We start from the raw sequence: 20,684 nt of genomic DNA on the forward strand, positions 1-20,684 counted from the left end.
AAAGGACCATAGGCTGCTCTCTCATTAGAGAGAGAGAGAGAGAGAGAGACACGAGTGGTGGTGAGTTTAACTTGAGGATTACCATACCTTGGGTGAGGTTGAGAAGGTGGGGCCTTCATGGATGACCTCAACCAGTGCAGGAATTGAACCTGCGCTGTTGGCGTCGCTCTGCATCACAAACCAGCCGTCCAGCCAACTGAGTTAACCAACCCCCCAACAGAGTTAACGTTTTAGGTCAAAGATCGGGTCAAAGTAAACGAAGCAAATAATTGGCTTTGAAGTCAAATCTTGCCAAGATTTTGTGGAGCTAACTGATGGACACAGTTTCTCACTATTATTTTGTGCTTAGGATAAAATCACAATGATGGAGATTGAGGTTCAGACTGAGCTTCTTCAAGAAGCCAAGGAGAGTATCGAGGCAGCAAAGAACTATAAGGATGAGCTGGAACAGCGGCTACAAGGACTGAATCAGGCAAGAAAACAGGTCAGTTACTTTCACTGTTTCAGGAGGTGGTCTTTCACTAAGGAAGAACGTGCATTTATCTAGCACCTTTCGCACCCTAATGAAATTCCAAAGCACTTCAAAGCCATTGATTTTATAATCTGAAGTGCAGTCTTTTTTTAGTCAAATTTGCATACAAGATTCATCAAATGACTGTGAGGTGAATGACCAGTTAGTATTTTGTTTAAATTAGAACATGGATGTCACTGGCAAGGCCAGCATTTGTTGCCTATTCCTAGTTGCCCCTTGAAGGTAATGGTGAGCCACTTCCTTGAACTGTTGCAGTTCGTGTGGTGGAGCTACTCATGTAGTGCCGTTTGAATATGAGTTCCATGGTTTGACCCAGCAGCGATGAAGGAACAGTCATGTGTCCATGTCAGGATGATATGTGACTTGGAGGGAACTTGGAGATGATGTTGTTCCTGGACATTTGCTACCTTTGTCCTTCCATGTGGTGTAGGTTGGGTGGTTTTGGAGGGGTGGTTTATTTTTGTGGGATTTGTTGAGGAATGAATACTGGCCACAGCTCCAAGAAAACGTCTAGTCAGCTTCAAAAGAGTGCCATGGGATCATTTACATCCATCTGCACAGGCAGCTCAGTTTACTGCCCATCCACAGGACAGCACCGTTGATAATTTAGCAATCCCTCAATATTTCACTGAACTGTTGGCCTAGGTGATGTGCTTGAACCACAACCATTTAACCCGAATGTGGGTGCCACATTTGAGCCAAACTAACACTTTAGGGTTTCCTAATAATCATGTGATGTATTAGAGTGTATTTAGAATTTGATGGGTTGAAGTACAATCTGTATTTTAATTATATTCCTAGGGATTATCCCAGAATGTGTTGCTCACTATGATGAGATCTTATGTATTGGCACACAGCCTAAAACTCCAAGTACTAACTTGGTTTCAGGGGAAACGGGAAGAAAACCAGTGAGGAATATTAAAAACAAAAGTAAAAATACCTGGAAAAACTCAGCAGGTCTGACAGCATCTTCGGAGAGGAACACAGTTAACGTTTCGAGTCTGTATGACTCTTCAACAGAACTAAGGAAAAATAGAAAAGAGCCGAAATATAAGCTGGTTTAAGGGGGGGTGGGACAGGTAGAGCTGGATAGAGGGCCAGTGATAGGTGGAGATAACCAAAAGATGTCACAGACAAGAGGACAAAGAGGTGTTGATGATGGTGATATTATCTAAGGAATATGCTAATAGGTGACATTAAGGGTGGAAAGCAGGACGAGCAAGGTACAGATAGCCCTAGTGGGGGTGGGGTGGGGGGGAAGGGATCAAAATAGGCTAAAAGGTAGAGATAAAACAATGGGTGGAAATACATTTAAAGATAATGGAAATAGGTGGGAAAAGAAAAATCTATATAAATTATTGGAAAGGGCGGGGGGGTGGGGAGGAATCAGAAAGGGGGTGGGGATGGAGGAGAGAGTTCATGATCTAAAATTGTTGAACTCAGTATTCAGTCCGGAAGGCTGTAAAGTGCCTAGTCGGAAGATGAGGTGCTGTTCAGTGAGGGATATTGTTCATTCCAAATTGTGATCAGTTTGGAGTAGATTTTGGCCAAATTAGTTCAATTCAGCAAGCTGTAGAACTTGGGCATGAGTTGGCTAAACTGAAAGTGCATACCTTGGATATGGGTAAAGGTAGAAAGAGTTGGAATTTTAATCATTGTCCGAGAGAATGAACAATTAACTATTCACGTGGAGGCATCATCAGAGCTGAAGCCACCTCTTCCTGCAGGCTAATCCTTTTAGTACAGTACTGAGGGAGTGCTGCATTATCGGAGGTATCGTATTTCGGGTAAGACGTTAAACTGAGGCCTTGTCTGTCCTCTCAGGTGGAGATGAAAGACCCCTTGGCATTATTTGAAAAAGAGAAGTGGGGGTGGGGGCTTTCCCTGATGTTCTGGGCAATATTCATCCCTCAACCAAGACCACTTAAAAACAGATTGTCTGGTCATTTTCACATTGCCATTTGAGGGAGCTTGCTGTGTACAAATTGGCTGCCATGTTTCCTACATTGCCACAGGAACCGCACTTCTAAAGTAGTTAATTGCCTGAAAGTTGCCTTGAGATATCCTGAGGTTGTGAGAAGTGCTACATAAATGCAAGTTTCTTTGATGAAAAGTATTTCTGTACATTTTCTCTCTTTTTTTCTGTTTCAGGTGTTTGTTTTTTCTAAACTTGGGTATTTGTTATATGCTGGGTGCAGGGGTAACTGTGGGATGGGAATTTTGTCATCAAACTCCAAATCTAGTTACAGGGGGTAGCTCTGATAGAGGCCTTGGAACACATCACCTCCCCATCTCTCCGTGTGTGAATGAATAGTGTGTGGAAACCTAAAAGGCTGTTGACAAAAACGTGTTTCCACTCTCATACACTGTGGTGAGAAATTCTCACAAGGGAGCGAAATTAGGAAGTTGAAGCTTGTATGTTTTGAGTTCAAAGTTGCTCAAACAGCTGCAGTCGGAGGACATTTGATTCACTGACAACCTGAACCTGAATAAACACATCTTGTGGACTGATTTAACTCGTCATTCAATCTTGGAGGGGGGGGGGGTGGGGGCAGGGTGAAATGCGGTGACAACTGGTTGTAAGGTTGGTGGAAAAGACTTTTGGACTGCAGCCAGGCATAAGTGAGATCCAGTTAACACTGCTATAATCTTTCACTCTAGGGTCTGTGCAAAATGCCTGTCTGTCATTTCTGAAATCCAGATTGAGGTGGAGGCAATGCTTTATCCTTTCTATTCAGCAGATATCCAGAACAAAGAGACCAGTCGCTTGCCATGGTAGAATTTATTTACACTGTGACATGGATATGATTCCATGGCTGTTAGCACCAAAATGGCCATTCGTCATCTGAGTTTCGATGTTGCCTGTCACCAGGCTGCTCGACCCACAGGTCGAGTTCGATCTTTTCTGTGCTTAAACTCCACACACTTCTATCTGGAATCACTGAATAATACTCAGAAGCAGCAACCCTGGATGACTGTCCCCACTCCAAATCCAGATCATTAAGATGATTGCAGCAATCTCCCTGACTGAGGTCAGCTTACTCGGTGCAGACCAGGGATCAAACTTGGATATGCCAGGTCTAAATGGCTTGTTCAGCTGTTCATGCCCTTTAACTGAGTCTGAATGGTCATTTAACTCTGGGAGGAAGAAGGCAAGAGTGAGAGGGAGTTTCTAATCTTTTGGAATGGTTCCATATCCTTGTTCCATGACTGGTGAGTAAGTTGCATATGATTGAAAATGCCTTTGAGTCAAGCAGAATCATAAGAGGATTGAACATGTGCACATTAGAATCTCAAAGCTTGGCAGCCACTTGCTCTTCACTTCCCTTTCTGTGACCCTGCTTCAGCTGTCTGTCTGCACTTCCTGGCCTGCCTTGTTTCACTGCCCTGATTCTGTGCACTGTGCTGTTGTTGAGCATCACTGGGCAATGTTTTGCTGCACAGAATCCTGCTCCGCTCATTTCAGCTACCTCTGTGGTCTTCTCTGTCACTCCATGATGTTTCCCTCCTCCCTGATGTCTGCCGCAATCCAAGAGTACAGATCAGACTGTGTGCAAGCTGGTCCCTTTAAAATAAATGCCCCCCACATGTGCATGGACATGCAAAAAAAAATTTAAAGGGGCCATGCAGTTAAAAATATCACCTGCCCCCACCCCATGAAAGATTAGAGGGAATGTTGTTGGTAAGTGATGCAGTGTGCAGAGCGGTTTTGTTTTTGCTCAGCCTAGTATCAGAACAGGGAGGAAGAGGAAATTGAAGCATTTTACTCCTGTTGCTTGCATTTATTTAGTGCCTTTCACATCCAAGGTGCTTCATACGGACGTTAGAATTGTTATGATCCAGCTGTTGGTTGGGATTTTTACGTAACTCCGCTTTACCAACGGCTGGGTCATAACAATTCTAACATCCGTATGAAGCACCTTGGATGTGAAAGGCTCTAAATAAATGCAAGCAACAGGAGTAAAATGCTTCAATTTCCTCTTCCTCCCTGTTCTGATACTAGGCTGTATGATTGTAGTAATTTGTAGCCATGTGGACATGTTTAACTTGTGTAAATTAATAAATGTCTCATGTAGTTTGATATAAAAACCTCTCGAGAACTGGTGGTCTGATTCCTGAATTTAGAGCTGCATCTCAAACATACCACTTAAAAATATAGGTTATGACAGTTGTTTAAAGTTTCCCTCTGGGATTTTTAAGTAACTCAGCTTTGAGGGAAACTTTAAACAACTGTCATAACCTATATTTTTAAGTGGTATGTTTGAGATGCAGCTCTAAATTCAGGAATCAGACCACCAGTTCTCGAGAGGTTTTTATATCAAACTACATGAGACATTTATTAATTTACACAAGTTAAACATGTCCACATGGCTACAAATTACTACTATCATAACTTTTAACAAATTCCCAAACTAATCTCCATTAAGGCAACAGCAACCCATAGACTTAACCAGACACATTTTCACCTTACAAATTGAAAATGAGGTTCCTTTCACTTTGGTTCCTTTGCAGACAGTTGTAGGCTTACTGCTAATGTTACGTACCTCTGCCCTGCACACACACAACTGCTATCGGTTATACCCAGCACATCTCATTGAATATAAATTCTCGTATCACCAGCCCCTTTAAACTTCACCTCTTCTAACAATAAAACCCCTTTCATAGTACCAATTTTAGTAGTAATATAAACATTGCTTGGTCTCTGCTAACTAGGTGCCAGATTTCACCCACTTCTTGAATGTTCTATTCAACAAAATGCAAATGCACTCTTACATCTCAAAACTACTTTACATCAAAGCACCCAGACTAGCTGGCTTTAATCCAATTGAGACACATTCACTGACTAAGTCTCTATTTTAAAAAAAATTCCATTAATATTATATACATTAATAGCTTCATGACAGAATACAACATTTGACACACTGAGCCACATAGGTCAAAAGCTTGGTCAAAGAGGTGGGTTTTAAAGAGAGTCTTTAAAGGACAATGGAAAGGTTTAGGGGAGGAATTCTAGAGCTCTGAAGGTATGGCTGCCAGTGGTGGGGCAATGGAAATTGAAGATGTGCATGAGGCCAAAATTGAAGGATGGTTATTGGGCTGAAGGAGGTTACAGGCTTAGGAACAGGCTGCATATTGGCTTAGTTACAGGATGAGCAGAAAAGCATGGTTTCTGAGTTTTGAGGTGCTGGGGAATGGACTGCTTTCTGTTAACAGGTACTAGGTGTCAGTATCTGATGCCAAGGGTAGGTGCAGCAGTCGTCTAGATGCAAAGCTCACTCCATGTTGCCTCAACTATGTGCCCAACTTGAGAGGAATGCTTCCTACTGCACCAGTGTTTTATTTTTACAATTTCTTACACTAAGTCATCCTGAGTGAGACTGCTGTGTTAAGGGCTGTTTTGTGCTCTACTCCTCGTGCTCAGCAGATTCTGTGCTGTGTCTGAACTGGGCCCCGGACATGAAAACGCCATTGCAAAGAAGATGGAAACTTGCAGGTTACGTGTACAATCCCTGATATTCAGATGTCATCGTGGTCTGCCAGTGTAGACAGGCACAGCAGAATAAACAAGTCAGCTCTTTTGATTTGAGAGCTCCTGTAATGTTTGATTTGCACGTTGTGTGCTTCTTACTGTGGAAATGCTATCTTATAAAAATGAAAGGAAGTGTATAGCACTTATTATTTCGGGAGCACGGTTGCAAAGTTAGTTTGACTTCTGGTTATTTATAGGAGCTCACTGTAAATATCTTTGTGTGGCTGAAAGCACTAGCATCAAGTCACAGTCTTTGTTTGGCTGTCTCACTGCTGCTTTATGCTAAAGTGGAGCAAGTGAAATTGAGCTGGGCCAGTGGGCAAGGTGGTTTGCTGAGCTTCACTCCAGATATGGGTGGGGAAGGTCCAGCTCCTTTTCCTCTCCATCACATCCTCTCTCAGAAATGGGGGACACCAGCAAGGCTGCATTTATTATTGTCCATTCCTCACTGCCTTGATGTTAAGGATCAATCGTGTATTATGGGACTAGAGTTATATAGAAGCCAGACCAGATAGTGGAGGCAGATTCCCTCCCCTGAAAGACATTAACAACAGGTTGAGTTATCAATCTGATGCCAGCCCCTGAATCACCCGCTTGAATGAATTAAGTTCCCTACGCGGGAATTGAATCATGGAACACTGGGTTCCCAGACCAGTACTCTTAAGCAAAAAGCAAAATATTGTGGATGCTGGAAATCTGAAACAAAAACAGAAAATTCTGGAAAAACGCAGCAGGTCTGACAGCGTCTGTGGAGAGAGAAAAACAAAGTTAACGTTTCGAGTCCGTATTGACCCTTCTTCAGAGCACTCTAAGCACTTGGCTAACGAACCCATGCTTGGGGTGGATTATCCCCATTGGCAAAATAAAATGGGGAGGACTGTTTTCTTGCATTAATTGAAGCCTAGAAAGGACTACTGCAGCCTAACTGTGTTAGTTCTAATGAAGAGTTTCCCCTAAAAATATTAATCTCTCTCTCTCTCTCTCTCTCTCTCTCTCATGCAGACTATGCACAATGCAAATATTTTCTGTTTTTATTTTATTCAACCTTTTTCTTTGAAGTTTTTAAGATAGAATTAAATTGATAATGAGGAGAGGGTAACTGCTTAAACAAACAGTGTTTAAACCCCAGCCGAGCGATATGCACCCAATGTTTTTTTTTTATATATGACTGGCAGCACAGGGTGAAATTAGAGTCCCCCCCCACGAGTTACGTGTAAAGTAAAACCAATGATAGATAGTGGAATTCGCCTGAAAAGGGAACAAAAGCTCCGTTAAACTATACGACTTCCTGTTTTTTCCGTAACACACTAAAGGAGAAATTGGCAGCCAAGATAAGGATGCAAAAGAGTTTGTGGCTCGTTGCATCACATCCTATCGTCAACGTGTTGAAATTTGTAAAGCGCACACATCGTTCAAAGCACTTGTTGAGTGGGTGCAGCAAGCAGGTGACTATTCGCTGAAGTAACAGCGATTTATTTCTTGCCAGGAATACCGGGGGAGTCGGGAGCATTTCTCAATCCGATTGCTCATACTTCCAAACCTTAGCCTCTCCCCACCCTCGACCTGTGGAATCCCTGACTCATGCTGAGGTGCACTGGTATGATTTCTGGCAATCGGTGTGCCTTCAGCTGATGATCTTTCTCCTTTTAGACGCTACTTAAAATCTGCCTCTTTGACAAAGCTTTTTGGGTCATCCATCCTAATGTTTTTATGTGGCTCGTATCAAATTTTGTTTGATAGTGCTCCTGTGAAGTAATTTGGGATATTTTATTATGTTAAAGGCACAATATAAATCCAATGTGTAGTTTCCTGGCCAATATTATCCCTCAATCAACATTAAGGCAAAACAAATTATCGGGTCTCTATTAATTGCTGTTTGCAGAGTTTGCTGTGCAAATTGGCTGCTGCATTTCCTATATTACAACAGTGACTGCACCTCACTAGCTGTAAAGTGATTTGAAACGTCCTGAGGTTGTGAAAAGCAATATGTAAAAGCAAGGTTTCTTTCTTCATAGAGCTATGGGGCTTGAGACATTACTCTTTGTTCAACCAAAAAGGTGCTGTGAAGTATCAGATCTTTTACCTAACTACATGCCTTATTTTTGAGACTGTATACTGGTGTTAGTCCAGTGAAGATGGAATGCAGTACAAGTCATTAAGAGTTGAAATCTTGAAATATTCCTGCCCCAGAAGGTGTGTAATGATAGGTGACCAGTTTTCAATAATTCCTAGTTATTGAACACTTTGTGGCGTCTTCATTTGGAGTATTTCCACTCTGTGACCAGCTGATACATCAGCCTCTTTTCTCCTGCCCTCCCCCCTCTCAACATTCAGGTGCCATGTAAAAGCACAGTTTGATAAGCACCAGGTGACCATTCTTCAGGTGTGGGTCTGGTTGGTGAGGTCATTTACCTGTTGAGGGACAACATCACATAGCATGGTCTTGTCTTCACCCTTTTTTAAATTCATGGGATGTAGGCGTCACTGGCTGGGCCAGCATTTATTGCCCATCCCTAATTGTCCTTGAGAAGGTGGTGGTGAGCTGCCTTCTTGAGCCGCTGCAGTCCATGTGGTGTAGGTACACCCACAGTGCTGTTAGGGAGAGAGTTCCAGGATTTTCACCCAGTGACAGTGAAGGAATAGTGATATATTTCCAATCGGGATGGTGAGTGGCTTGGAGGTGAACATTCAGGTGGCGGTGTTCCCATGTAGTCTGCTGTCCTTGTCCTCCTAGGTGGTAGAGGTCGCAAGTTTGGAAGTTGCTGTTGAAGGAGCCTTGTTGCGTTCCTGCAGTGCATCTTGTAGATGGTACACACTGCTGCCACTGTGCATTGGTGATTGGGGGGACTGAATGTTTAAGGTGGTGGTTGGCGTGCCAATCATGCAGGCTGCTTTGTCCTGGATGGTATCAAGCCTCTTGAGTGTTGTAGGAGCTGCACTCAATCAGGCAAGTGGGGAATATTCCATCACACTCCTGACTTGTGCCTTGTAGATGGTGGACAGGCTTTTGGGAGTCAGGGAGTAGGTTATTGTCCAGAATTCCTAGCCTCTGACCTGCTCTTGCAGCCACAGTATTTATATGGCTAGTCCAGTTCAGTTTCTGGTCAATGGTAACCCCAGGATGTTGATAGTGGGGGATTCAGCGATGGTAATGCCATTGAATGTCAAGAGGAGATGGTTAGATTCTCTCTTGTTGGAGATGGTCATTGCCTGACCCATGTGTGGCATGAATGTTCCTTGTCCTCACACACTATCTTTTACATGACTCCCTGGATACGGAACAGCAACTGCTCATATTTTCTTTCCCCTCACTAGCCCACGAATGTTCACACACAGTCTATCTCAGCCAGAGAACTACAAAATCAGCATAGATAGAGCATTAAACCTGGAACCTTCCTCGGTATCATGCCGATTAGTGTATTTGCCCAGAACGCAACTCGTATTTATATGTAACAACTCGCTATATAATTTAATTTTACCATTTTAATGTGGTAAAATTTCTCAAGGCACTTCACAGAAAAGTTTTCAATAAAATTTGACACCGAGGCACATAAGGAAATATTTAGACAGGTGACCAAAAGCTTGGTCAGAGGTTTTAAGGGACATCTTCAAGGAAGAAAGGCAAATTGGGAAGGTTAGGGAGGGCATTCCAGAACCAGGCAACTGAAGACAATTACTCCACCATCGCTGGTCTTACAATCATGGGTGCACAATAGGCCAAAACTGGAGGAGGGCAGTGATCTTGGAGGGTTGTAGGGCAGGAGGAGGTTACAGAGATAGGAGGGCAGTAGGCCATTTGAAAACGAGGGTGAGATTTTTAAAAATCGAGGCATTCCCAGACTAAGAGCCAGTGCAGATCAGTGAGCGCTGTGGTGATGGGTGAACAGGACTCTGTGTAGAGTTTTAGATGGGTTAAACTTAAAAAGGTGTAAGGTGGGAGGATGGCAAGGAGAACATTGGAATAGTTGAGTCTATAGGTAACAAAGGCTTCGTGGATAAGGGTGATGCTGAGGCACAGGTGGCATTGAGCAATGGGGTTAGTGAGTAAAAGCAAAATACCGCAGATACTAGAAATCTGAAATAAAAACAATTCTGGAAATACTCAGAAGATCTGGCAGCATCTACAGAGAGTAAAGCAGAGCTGATGTTTCGAGTTCTGTTTTGATGTGGAAGTTAGTATTGGATGGTGTACCCACAGCCCAGAGAGAGACTAAAATGCTGTACTAGAAAACGCTTTGCCTGTATTTCTGTCTTTTGTCCAGTCAGTAATCTTGGGGAAGGATATAATGGAAACACTATTGTGCTAGTACTTTGTCAGAAAGCGTATTGTTTGTTAGTTCATTCTGGAATGGAACACAGACTAATCCCAAAGTGTGGTAACCCACTATGCAATCTAGTTTCTGTACATGATGGTTTCAGACTGGTCTCCGCCTTTTGCTTTTTGTCACTTTATTGAGTTTGCTTTTTCTTTCCAGATCACTGGAAGTGCTGTCCAGACACGTGACGTTCTGAAGCATCACTTTAATGAGCTGAAAGCCAAGCTGACCAAGCTGTTGGATGAACGGTTAGTAATGCTGCTCCAGGAAGTGGATAAAATTGAGCAGGAGAGCATCAGGCCCCTCGATGACTGTCAGAAACTAATCGAACATGGCGTGAATGTGGCAGACGAGCTCCTCCGAGAAGGTAAGACTGATACTATCTGACTGCCTACCAAAACACTGGTGGCAGCCGTGGCTTAGTGAGTAACACTCTTGCCTCTGAGTCAGAAGATTTTAGGTTCAAGTCTCACTCGAGAAACATCAGCACAAAATCCAGATTGACACTCCCAGTAAGGGAGTTGCACTGTCTGAGAAGCTGTGCTATTGGAGTCAGAGATGCTGTCTTTCTGATGAGATGTTAAACCAAGTCTGCTCCCTCAGGTGAAAGTAAAAGATTATGTGGCGCTATTTCAAAGAAAAGCAAGGATTTTTCCCTGGAGAACAGGAAAATATTTATCCTTCAACCTACATCTCTTTTTTTTTAAAGAAACAAATTACCTGGTCCCTATCACATTGCTGTTTGTGGGAGCTTGTTGTGCACAAATTGGCTGCTGCGTTTCCTGCGTTACAACAGTGGCTACAATTAGGAAATTGTTTGAAAAGCACTGTTAAGACATCCCAAATTGTGAATGGTGCTGTTTATAAATGAATTCTACCTTGTTTGTTCTTTTTCGCTGGCATTCCCTAACACCTCTCTCTAGGCGGTGAGTAGAGGATGTTTGCAAGTGGACAGGTTAGTCACAAGGCTGCCTCGTGATGTCAGCGCGAGAGGCCCCGTCGAGATTTTGTTCAGGTTGTGTCAGGCGTTCAGCGAGAACCTCTGCCAAGGCTGAAAAGCGTTTGCATGGACAACTGATCGCACAGTACAGAAATATGGGTTACACTGCACATGCTCAGACTATACAATCCAAACTAGGGCCACAGAGTCACAACTCGGGGCAAAATATTAGCTCGAGAGGGCTCCCAGTAATAACTTTTTAAATGACAGCTTTAAAAGACCATAAATTCAATTATTCTGTGGTATAAACTATATTTAATTCCACATAGTGACTGTACTGAGTACTAAAGAACTCACCTAAAGCTGGGTAACCGGAATGATAATATGTCACTAGGGATGAGAGGCTTGTGCAAAGCATAAACCCTGGTCTGGACCAGTTGGATTAAATTGCCCGTTTCTCTTCTGCAAATTCTGATTTAGTTGTTTTTAATTAATCATTCATGGAATGTGGGTGTCGCTGGCGAGACCAGCATTTATTGTCCATCCCTATTTGCCCTTGTTCAGAGGGCATTTAAGAGTCAACCACATTGCTGCAGGTCTGGAGTCACATGTAGGCCAGACCAGGTCAGGATTCGAACCCGGGTCCCCAGAGCATTACCCTGGGTCTCTGGAATACCAGTCCAGTGACAGTACCACTATGCCACCGACACCCTCCCCACCACAAACTCTTATTTTGAAGATTAGTATTTTATGGTGGGTGTGGAATGGCAGATAGAAAGAAACCTTTTGAATAAAGGGATTGCTCCTTGCAGATGCTACTTGACTGACTCTTTTCCTATTTTATAGGAGAGGTTGCTGTGCTCTGTGGAACGGCAGAGGAGGAGAAACTCGGAAACTTCACAAAAAAAGCTCTGCAAATCCAACTTGACAGGTCAATATTTTTCTATTTGATCAAATTATTTCTCACTTTTCCTCCATTTTAAAGATGAGCACAGAGTATGTAGATATCAGTTAATCCAGGCTGATGCACACAGTACAGTACTGAGGGAGTGCTGTACTGTCATGGGTGTTGATGCAATGTTAAACAGAAGATTTGCTTGCCTTCCTTCTTAGGTGGACGTATAAGTTCACGTCCTTATGCTTTCACTTAGAGAAGCTGAGATTGTTATACTAAGATAAAGTTGAGAGGAGATTGGTGCTCAAAACCATGAGGACTCTGGACATAGTAGATTGAGAGAAACTGGTCCCATTAGCAGAAAGGCCTAGAACTAGAATGATTAGCAAAAGAAGCAAAGGCAACATGAAAAATTTTTACACTGAGTGGTTAGGATCTGGAACACGCTGCTGTGAAAGGGTGGTGGAGAGAGATTCAGTTGTAGTTTTCAAAAAGGAATTGGATAAGTACATGAGAAAAGTATTGCAGAACCACAGGGGGGGGTGAGGGATTGGGACACTTTGATCTTGCAGAGAGCTGGTACAGGCTGAATGGGTGCCTTCTGTGCTGTAACCATTCTATGATTCCATCTGGGGTCCTACAATGCTCAGTACACAAGGGAGTACTTTTGTGTCTCAACCTCCTTCCCCTTCCCTCATATATCTCTCATTTGTTTTTATTATTCATGGAAAGGAGGAAGGCGTCAGTAGTGGCTAGCATTTATTCCCCATCCCCAATCCCTGAACTGAGTGACTTGCCCTGAAGCACGTTTGTGAACCAGTTAGGTTTTTAACAACAATCCGATAGTTTCAATGTCTCCACTAGCTTTTTATTCCTGATTTATTTATTAACTGAATTGAAACTTCCCGGGTGGTCGTGGTGGGATTTGGACCATTGTTTTCGGATCATTAATCCAGGCCTCTGCGTTACTGGCCCAGTAACATAACCACTATACTACTGTTTCTTTCATTTTGTGAAATTAGTGTTTTGGAGAATTGTCGAATTTGAGGCCAGGGCTGCTTTCAGTGACCTGTGGAGATGTGTGCTTTAGGGCTGGAAATACTAGAGGGGTTCAGGGAGAAAAAGATGCACCAGCATGCCAACACTTCCTGCTAACTGAAGCCCTGCTGTGTTTTTTACTGAAGCGATTCTTTTTTTTTTTCCTCCCTGGTTTGTTTCTAATCCAGTTTGCCAGAAGTCCCTTCACTGGTGGAGGTGCCGTGTTTATCGGCTCAGTTAGACGAAAGCTTGCTCAGTTTTGTCAAGGATCGAATCTTTAGCCATGGAGCGATTGCATCGCGCCCTCCTGTCCAGATAGAGGAACTGACTGAAAGGCCTGGAGGGATTCTTGTCCGATGGTGCAAGGTGAGCAAATCTCCAAAATGGAACTGAACATGGCTCCTCAGGTGGAGAAAAGGGCAGTGGAGGCTGATTTTAGTAATTTTACAAGGAATTGAATAGATATTTGAAGAAGAGAAAATTGGAGGGATATCGGGAAAGAGTGTGGGTTGGGGTGGGGTGGGGGACAAATTGGATAGGCTCTTTCACAGCGGACACAGGCACGATGGGCCGAATGGCTCCACAATTCTAAATGCTTTAATATCAAAAAGCGAGACAGTTCTGTCCATGCATTTCTGACAGCAACCACCAGAGGGAGCAAAACAATGTGGATGCTGCTGATCTGAAGCATAAACAGATAATGCTGGAAATACTCCTTATGTCTGCAGTGTTGGTCAATTCAGTTCTGATTTCTGACTTTGGGTTCAAAATGGTCCAGATTTGATTTCCGCAGCTTCAGACTGAATCCCCAACTGTTAATCGCACTCTAATTTTTCAGCCTGGCTTCATTCACAGAATTGTTCACACTCCACTGTGCAAACTCAGGACAGTGTCAGTCAGTGAATTTGGGATGATGGGTCAGTGGGACTTGAACTTGGGTGGTGGTGGTGGCTCTTCCTGGTCTCTGTGGCTCAGTGCCACGCTAGGAGGTGCAATTACTCACGACAGGCCTTGACTTTGCAAATAATGCAGACCGATCTCTTGTGTTTTGCTGTTAGGATGACGATGACTTTGTGGCACAGGAATATCGGCTGCAGTTCTGTAAAAACACCGCCTGCCAATTCGATGATGTCTACATTGGACCTGATACCGAATTTGTAGTTTTGCACATTGACCCCAATGTTAGCTACATGTTCCGTGTGTGCGCACGGGGAGAAGGACGCATGGAGTGGAGTCCTTGGAGTATTCCACAGAGCGGGTACACCACTCTGACTGCACACGGTCAGTTAGTCCATTAACGGCAAAGCTCTCGGGGATTCTCTTCTTTGTTCACTCTCCCCCGGAGATGCACGTTATCTCACTCTGTTCTTTCTGCCTTGCTCGTTCTCCCCCTCTGTCTCTTGCTCATTCTCTCTTCCCCCCCCCCCCACCTCACACACATGCACGCACTCTCTCTCCCTCTCTTGCTCAAGGCCAGGAGCGCTAAAGCCAGTTACATCAGCCCGTCATACCCAGGCTGACATCGGTTAAATCGGCACAGACAAGATATTAAAGCTAAAACCTTCCTGGTCTCTATACCTTAGTATCACAATATTACACTTGTCCCTTAGTCGAAAACATTCTGTGTATCCTGTATTCCTATTTCTGGGTAACTAAGGGTAAATCCTTAACTAAGAGAGCTGACAAACTTAAATAGACAGAACTGAATACTCATGATTGTTGAATCTTGTTCACAGAGTGGATCACAGGTTGCGAAGGGTTCAGTCTCAGCAGTCGGAGAGACATGGCACTCAGGAATGATTCTCCTTCATCCGGTGTGTTGTACTCCAAGGACCCCACTTACACCAGTGGACAGACACTGACATTTAGGCAAGTACTTCACTATTGTTTTTAAAACTTCTACACCTTGACAGACTGTGATTATCTCTTCTGACCAGGTATTATCCTAAGGCTGGAAATGGTTCTATGGCAGAAAGAACAGTCTCGCTTGGATTGCTTTTACTGAACTGCTGCTGTTTAAAAACAAGACACATAATCAGAGGATTTCTCTTCCTAATCTCATTTTAATCGGTGCCTTGTCTGGTTGTGTGCTCCCTCCAGTGCTTTGTAGTGAGGTACAAGGCGGACATTCAGTGGGTCGCTGCAAACACCTTACAGCTGGTGAAATAATTCTGAAGTTTAGGTGCTGTTTATGCAGGAAATGTCTGCCAGTTTGCACACAGCAAGCTCCCACAAACAGCAATGGACCAGATCATCTGTTTTAATGTGTTCACCAGGTTCACTGTATCCAGAGTATGATTTTTGTACCATGGCCTCTGTCCTCACCACCTTTACGGTTGACCTCTAAGGCACAGAAATTGTTGCCTTAACACTCCATGCCCAATGTCTGTTGGTGTGTAGTTGGTTGTGATTGAGGGTCAGACCCAGCCTATTGAGACCTGCACATGCCAGGTGCTCAGCTCATTAGGCCACAGTTTGATTAAAAAAAAGGACATCCAAGACTCGCTGTTATTCCTAGCTGATGATGCCTCAACACTTGGCTGAGACATGGAAGAGGGAGAGAGAGAGGGCTGAGAGATGGATATTCTCTTATCTAGGTATAAAACTTGGAAGCCACATGAAGAAAGGGATGAAAATTGAGTTTGCAGCAGCTGCTGGTGGTAAGGGCAACTTGCCCACACCTGAACCTAGTAGTACCAACTGCAATTGATGCCAGCGAGACATGGAAGAGAACAGCAAGGTGTCGGTTAAGTTGGACGTCTTTCACTAGCGGTGCCTACCTTCGATCGTGGGCATCGCATCGAGAGACAGCATCACCCACAAAGTGCTACAGCCAACTAGTCAGAAGTGCCTGCAGGACATTGTGATGGAAAGACAACTGAAACCTCCCAGATGTACACCCCATCACAGGGAATGGACACCACCAGATGGAAAAAGACAACTGGGTTATTCAAGGAAGACCTTCCAAAGTGGGACACCACCTAGACTGGAGCAAAGGAAATTACAATGGACCGGGGCTAGTGAAAGAGTGCTGCTCCCATTGTCCTGCACAGAACAGGAGGAACTTAAGTTTAAGCAAGCTGGGGGGGGGCAGGGGAAAGGCTGGAGTGCTAACGCTACATCTGTCTCTCCCCCTTCACCCTCTTTCCTATTTGCCCCCCGCCACACACACGCACACTCCCTTGCCTTGCGCCCTATGGATTTGACTTAAATTTTTGGTTTAATTTTCAAATTCTTTCATACTCCCTCCACTCCTCTAACACCAAGCTTCTTACCGACCTGTTTTTCTCCTCTCTGTTCCGCTATTGATGGCCCTTTATTTGACCACAACAATCGTGCCCCCCTGTCTCCATCATCTTTGCTTTAAGAAAGTAAACTCCCCAAAACTCTATTGTGCCTTTCACTTCCCTACTTACGTTGAAACAATGGGGGGGAAGTTTAGAGTAATATATTTTGAGCTGTTCATAAGGATTACTGTAGAATTGCATATCATTGTCTATTAGTCTACTGAAAGAGCAGTATAACTGTACTGTTCACTAAGTATCTCTTGTTCAGTATGTACATTTGTTAAATTATTTCAGGATATTGCAAATGAAAGTAATGATCGAGCCTTGAAAGTCACATTTTATGGTTTTACTGGTAATACAGTTTTTGTGAAGAGTTCAGACCTATTGATTGGGTCACTCTTGAGGTTTCTAAACCAACTCTCAATCTGTATTGGTTTATGTTTGGAATGGGGAGGGTAGCAACTTGTCATTTGTATGCCAAACCTCTTGATGTTTGAAGTCTGTCTATTGCCATATGAGACGAGGAGTGCTATTCAAATGCAAGTTTGTTCTTTTATTTCCTCAGCACTAACTTGCCATTGACGAACACTATATTCAGGAGTTTTTATAGGCTGGGCTTTTTATTTTGTTTCCAGAATGGAGGCGACAGGACTACCAGATAAAAGAGACAGTATCGGAGTGTGTGTCGAGCCACAGAATGAGTGTGATTCCCTGCAGAGAGACAAGGCTGTTTGCATCAGCTCAAATGGTAAAGAAACTGAATGGGGCTGTTTTTACAAAGATCGTTCTTTTGGTCTCTCTGAAGTTCTAATACACCTGTGAGAATCTCGATGGTGACTGTTCTGCATAGTGTCCCACAATGGAGGACACTGCAGATGGCTATGATCTTGCCATGTCTGAATAAGCACTCAAAGTAATAACTAATTGCTTTTATAATTGTTGCTTCAAGATCCTCTAGAACAAAAGTAATGAAAGAGAAAACATTGAAGTATGATTGTAACAAATGTCCTGACTCCCATTAGCAACATGCAAGCACAGCACCATACATTTCATCCAGTAGGTGTTGCTACAGAACATTCGGAGCAGGATCCTTCCTCCAAATCTGAGGTACAAAGGCTGAAATTGGGTGGCTCAGCAGAGACTGGGTATGGACCTTGGCACTGTACTACCAACTGAGCCAAGCAACCAGAGTTTGAGCCCTGTACCAGAAGTTTGAGCTTGACACTTCAGTGCAGTGCTGAGAATAAGTGGTGCATTCCCCTGAGATGTTAAACCCAGGCCGGCAACCACCTGTTCTGGTGGCCCAGGCGACCTCTGAACATCCCACAAAGAGATGGGATTTATTCTGGTGCACTAGTCGGTATACTTCCCTTGACCAACATCATTTAAGGATTAACTGGTTATTTATCTCATTTGTTAGTCAAGAAATTGCAAACACTGCACAAAACAACTGCCTCCATAACAATCATCCCTGCATTTTGGAGCAATTTATTGTATGTGAAATATTGAGTGAGATATGAAGTGCAATATCAAAGCAATATTTTTCCTGTCCTGTATCACTAACTTGAAATGAAAGGCTGAAAATGTTCAATAAGCCAATTCCCATTGCTGCAAACTTTGTCTCCTCAATGCCAGTTGAATTCCGAGTCTGTTTTGCTCCTCATAACAGTCTGCGTATTAGATTTAATTTTATTGGGTGTGGAGTAGCGGAGTATTCTTGTTACCAGACTAATGATCCAGACACGAGAGTTCAAATCCCACCATGGAAGCGGAGGAATTTAGATTCCATTAATTAAATAAATCTGGAATAATTAGCTAATATTAGGGATTCTGGTGTAAAAACTGATCTGGTTCACTGTCATTTGGGGAAGGAAATCTGCCATCTTTACGTAGTCTGGCCCACGTGACCCTTAACTGACCTAGCAAACCACTCAGTTGTATGCGCAAAGATGACTCTCTGCCACCTTCTCAAGGCAATAAATGCTGGTCTTACCAATGATGTCCATATCTCATTCCTGAGTAACCAAATTCATAATTTTATTTTTTTAGGGGCGGTATTTGTGAACGGCAAAGAAATGACCAATCAGCTGCCTTGTGTTTCTACTGGGTCATCGGTGACCTTTGACATGGAAGTTGTTAGCTTGGGTTCAGGCTTCAACGATGCTGCTAGTTTCAAGCTCCGAGTGATCATAAGCTCTGAAAATCGAGAAGTGGTGTTTGACTGGCTGCTCGATCAGCCCTGCGAAGCCTTATATTTTGGATGTTCCTTTGTGTATCCAGGTTGGAAAGTACTGGTATTTTAGACTCCAGTGAGGGGTAAATCCTCACTCCTAAGATATGGTTACTCAATGCCTGTGCAAACGCTGGAAGCTTCACAGTAAAGGATGGTCCTCATGGTGTTGGAAAAGCCCTGAGCTACTGCATTGTGTTGAGGGTAGGGCATGGAGAAAAAGGTAAAAGGGCATTTTTATTATCCTTCCAGTAATTATTTAAACAAAAGCTTCAAAAAATATTAAAGGTTAAGAGGCAAGTGGAAAGTGACTGAATTCCTGAGTGTGCATTAAATGTGGAATGTCCTGGTGATTCTGTCACAAGTGCACTATGGTGATACAGAAATCTATCTGTATAGAATTACATTAGTATGAATCCTGAAGTCAAGCAGCAGAGTTCGGTATCATAGGTGATAAATGCTGCTCTCCTATACTTCCCATCCTGTGCTATGGCCCTGCACCTTCAGTTTAAAAGCATTGGAGCCATGTTATGTAGGTTGTAATGAATGGAATGCAGGGTTACAAATGATTCAGTACAGCCCTTCAAACGCAGTGGAAGTCAATGCTGCCTCACATCTGGTCTAACAAGGTGAAAGATTTTCTGTACTTGTCCCAGTGCTTGCCCAGCAGTTAATTGTACTGAGAGAGAATGTAAATGTGAACAGTTTTATATCAATTTGTACCAAGCTCCGACACATGCAGGATAAAGCTGGATTGTAACTTTTATATCTATTCATAAAACAAACTTCCTAATATCCCTGCAGCCACACACACACACACACACACTTAAGAACTTTATATATTTTTAAAATAAAAATGTACAAGAAACATTTTGTTTGTGGACTCAGAATTGACAACCTGTAAACTTCTGACTACATAGAGTTTACAGCACAGATACAGACCATTCAGCCAACAAGACTATGCCCATATTAATGCTCCACATCAGCTTCCTCCAACCCTACGTATCCTTCTATAGTTTTCCCCTTAAATGCTGTTCACCTCAACTACTCCATGTTGTAGCGAGTTTTATATTTTGAATTTTTGGGTCTGGTTTTTAATGCAGATGATTCTGCAATCTCTTATTCAACCTTGTCACCTACTCAAAGAGGGAAATTTTAGTAAAAGATCTGTTGTATCCTATTTAACAAAATAGATTTTGCCTGGGGTGAATTTTTTAAAGTAACATTTCTTAACTGGCCTTCCCATTGCTCTGATAGCATACTTTTACATATTAACGTTGCATGTGATTCAAAACACACGACATGAATCACATGCATCCCTTGAGCACCAATTATTCCTACCTGCACTCTTTTGTGGATAAGTCCTTAATTGAAAGATTAAGATCTATTGGTGTACAGATTGAAGAAAAAGCAGATAGAGCCAGTAAAGCACTGGTTCTAAAATTAGATGTGGCAGGGAAAGTGTTCCATTTCTCATCACTAACTTTAGATCAGCAGAAAAAATTCTAAAGCATTCATGGAATGATCTAGGACTGGGGTGTAGTTCTCCTGTATTTTTACTGTGAAATTGCTGCTTGCATGTTTTTGTATGAACTAATAGATTCCTTGTTAGATATAGGGAGTGGAAGACCAAAACTTCAGGTGAAATGGGGTCTAACCAGGGGATAATTGGATCAGGGTATTGAATAACATGATCCTCAATTTAATATTTCCATTTATAAATTGCTGTCAATATTTATCATGGAAACAACCTATGTAAACAGGGACAACATTCTCTCGCCATATTACCATCGCTGCAGCATCTCAGCTCATAGGTAATTACTGCATGGCAAGTTTGCATAGTTTCTAACGATGAATGTAGGTGTATATCATTATTGGAAAAAGTTGGCTGGAAAGTTGTGGATTGTTTATCTTTT

At 42.9% G+C, this 20,684-nt stretch overlaps 1 protein-coding gene across 1 annotated transcript; it reads left to right on the forward strand.

The window, feature by feature from the left end:
* The first annotated feature begins 353 nt into the window (after nucleotides 1–353).
* crlf3 (cytokine receptor-like factor 3) lies at nucleotides 354–19,226 on the forward strand. Its single transcript, XM_078529075.1, has 8 exons — nucleotides 354–484; nucleotides 10,538–10,745; nucleotides 12,165–12,249; nucleotides 13,440–13,617; nucleotides 14,310–14,532; nucleotides 14,988–15,120; nucleotides 17,174–17,286; nucleotides 18,588–19,226. Exons 1-8 carry the CDS (start codon nucleotides 362–364, stop codon nucleotides 18,839–18,841), a joined length of 1,317 nt encoding a protein of 438 aa, XP_078385201.1. The 5' UTR covers nucleotides 354–361; the 3' UTR covers nucleotides 18,842–19,226.
* Nucleotides 19,227–20,684: the final 1,458 nt, after the last annotated feature.

This window comes from Cetorhinus maximus, chromosome 24 (assembly GCF_964194155.1).
Source record: "Cetorhinus maximus chromosome 24, sCetMax3.hap1.1, whole genome shotgun sequence".
NCBI lineage: Eukaryota > Metazoa > Chordata > Chondrichthyes > Lamniformes > Cetorhinidae > Cetorhinus > Cetorhinus maximus.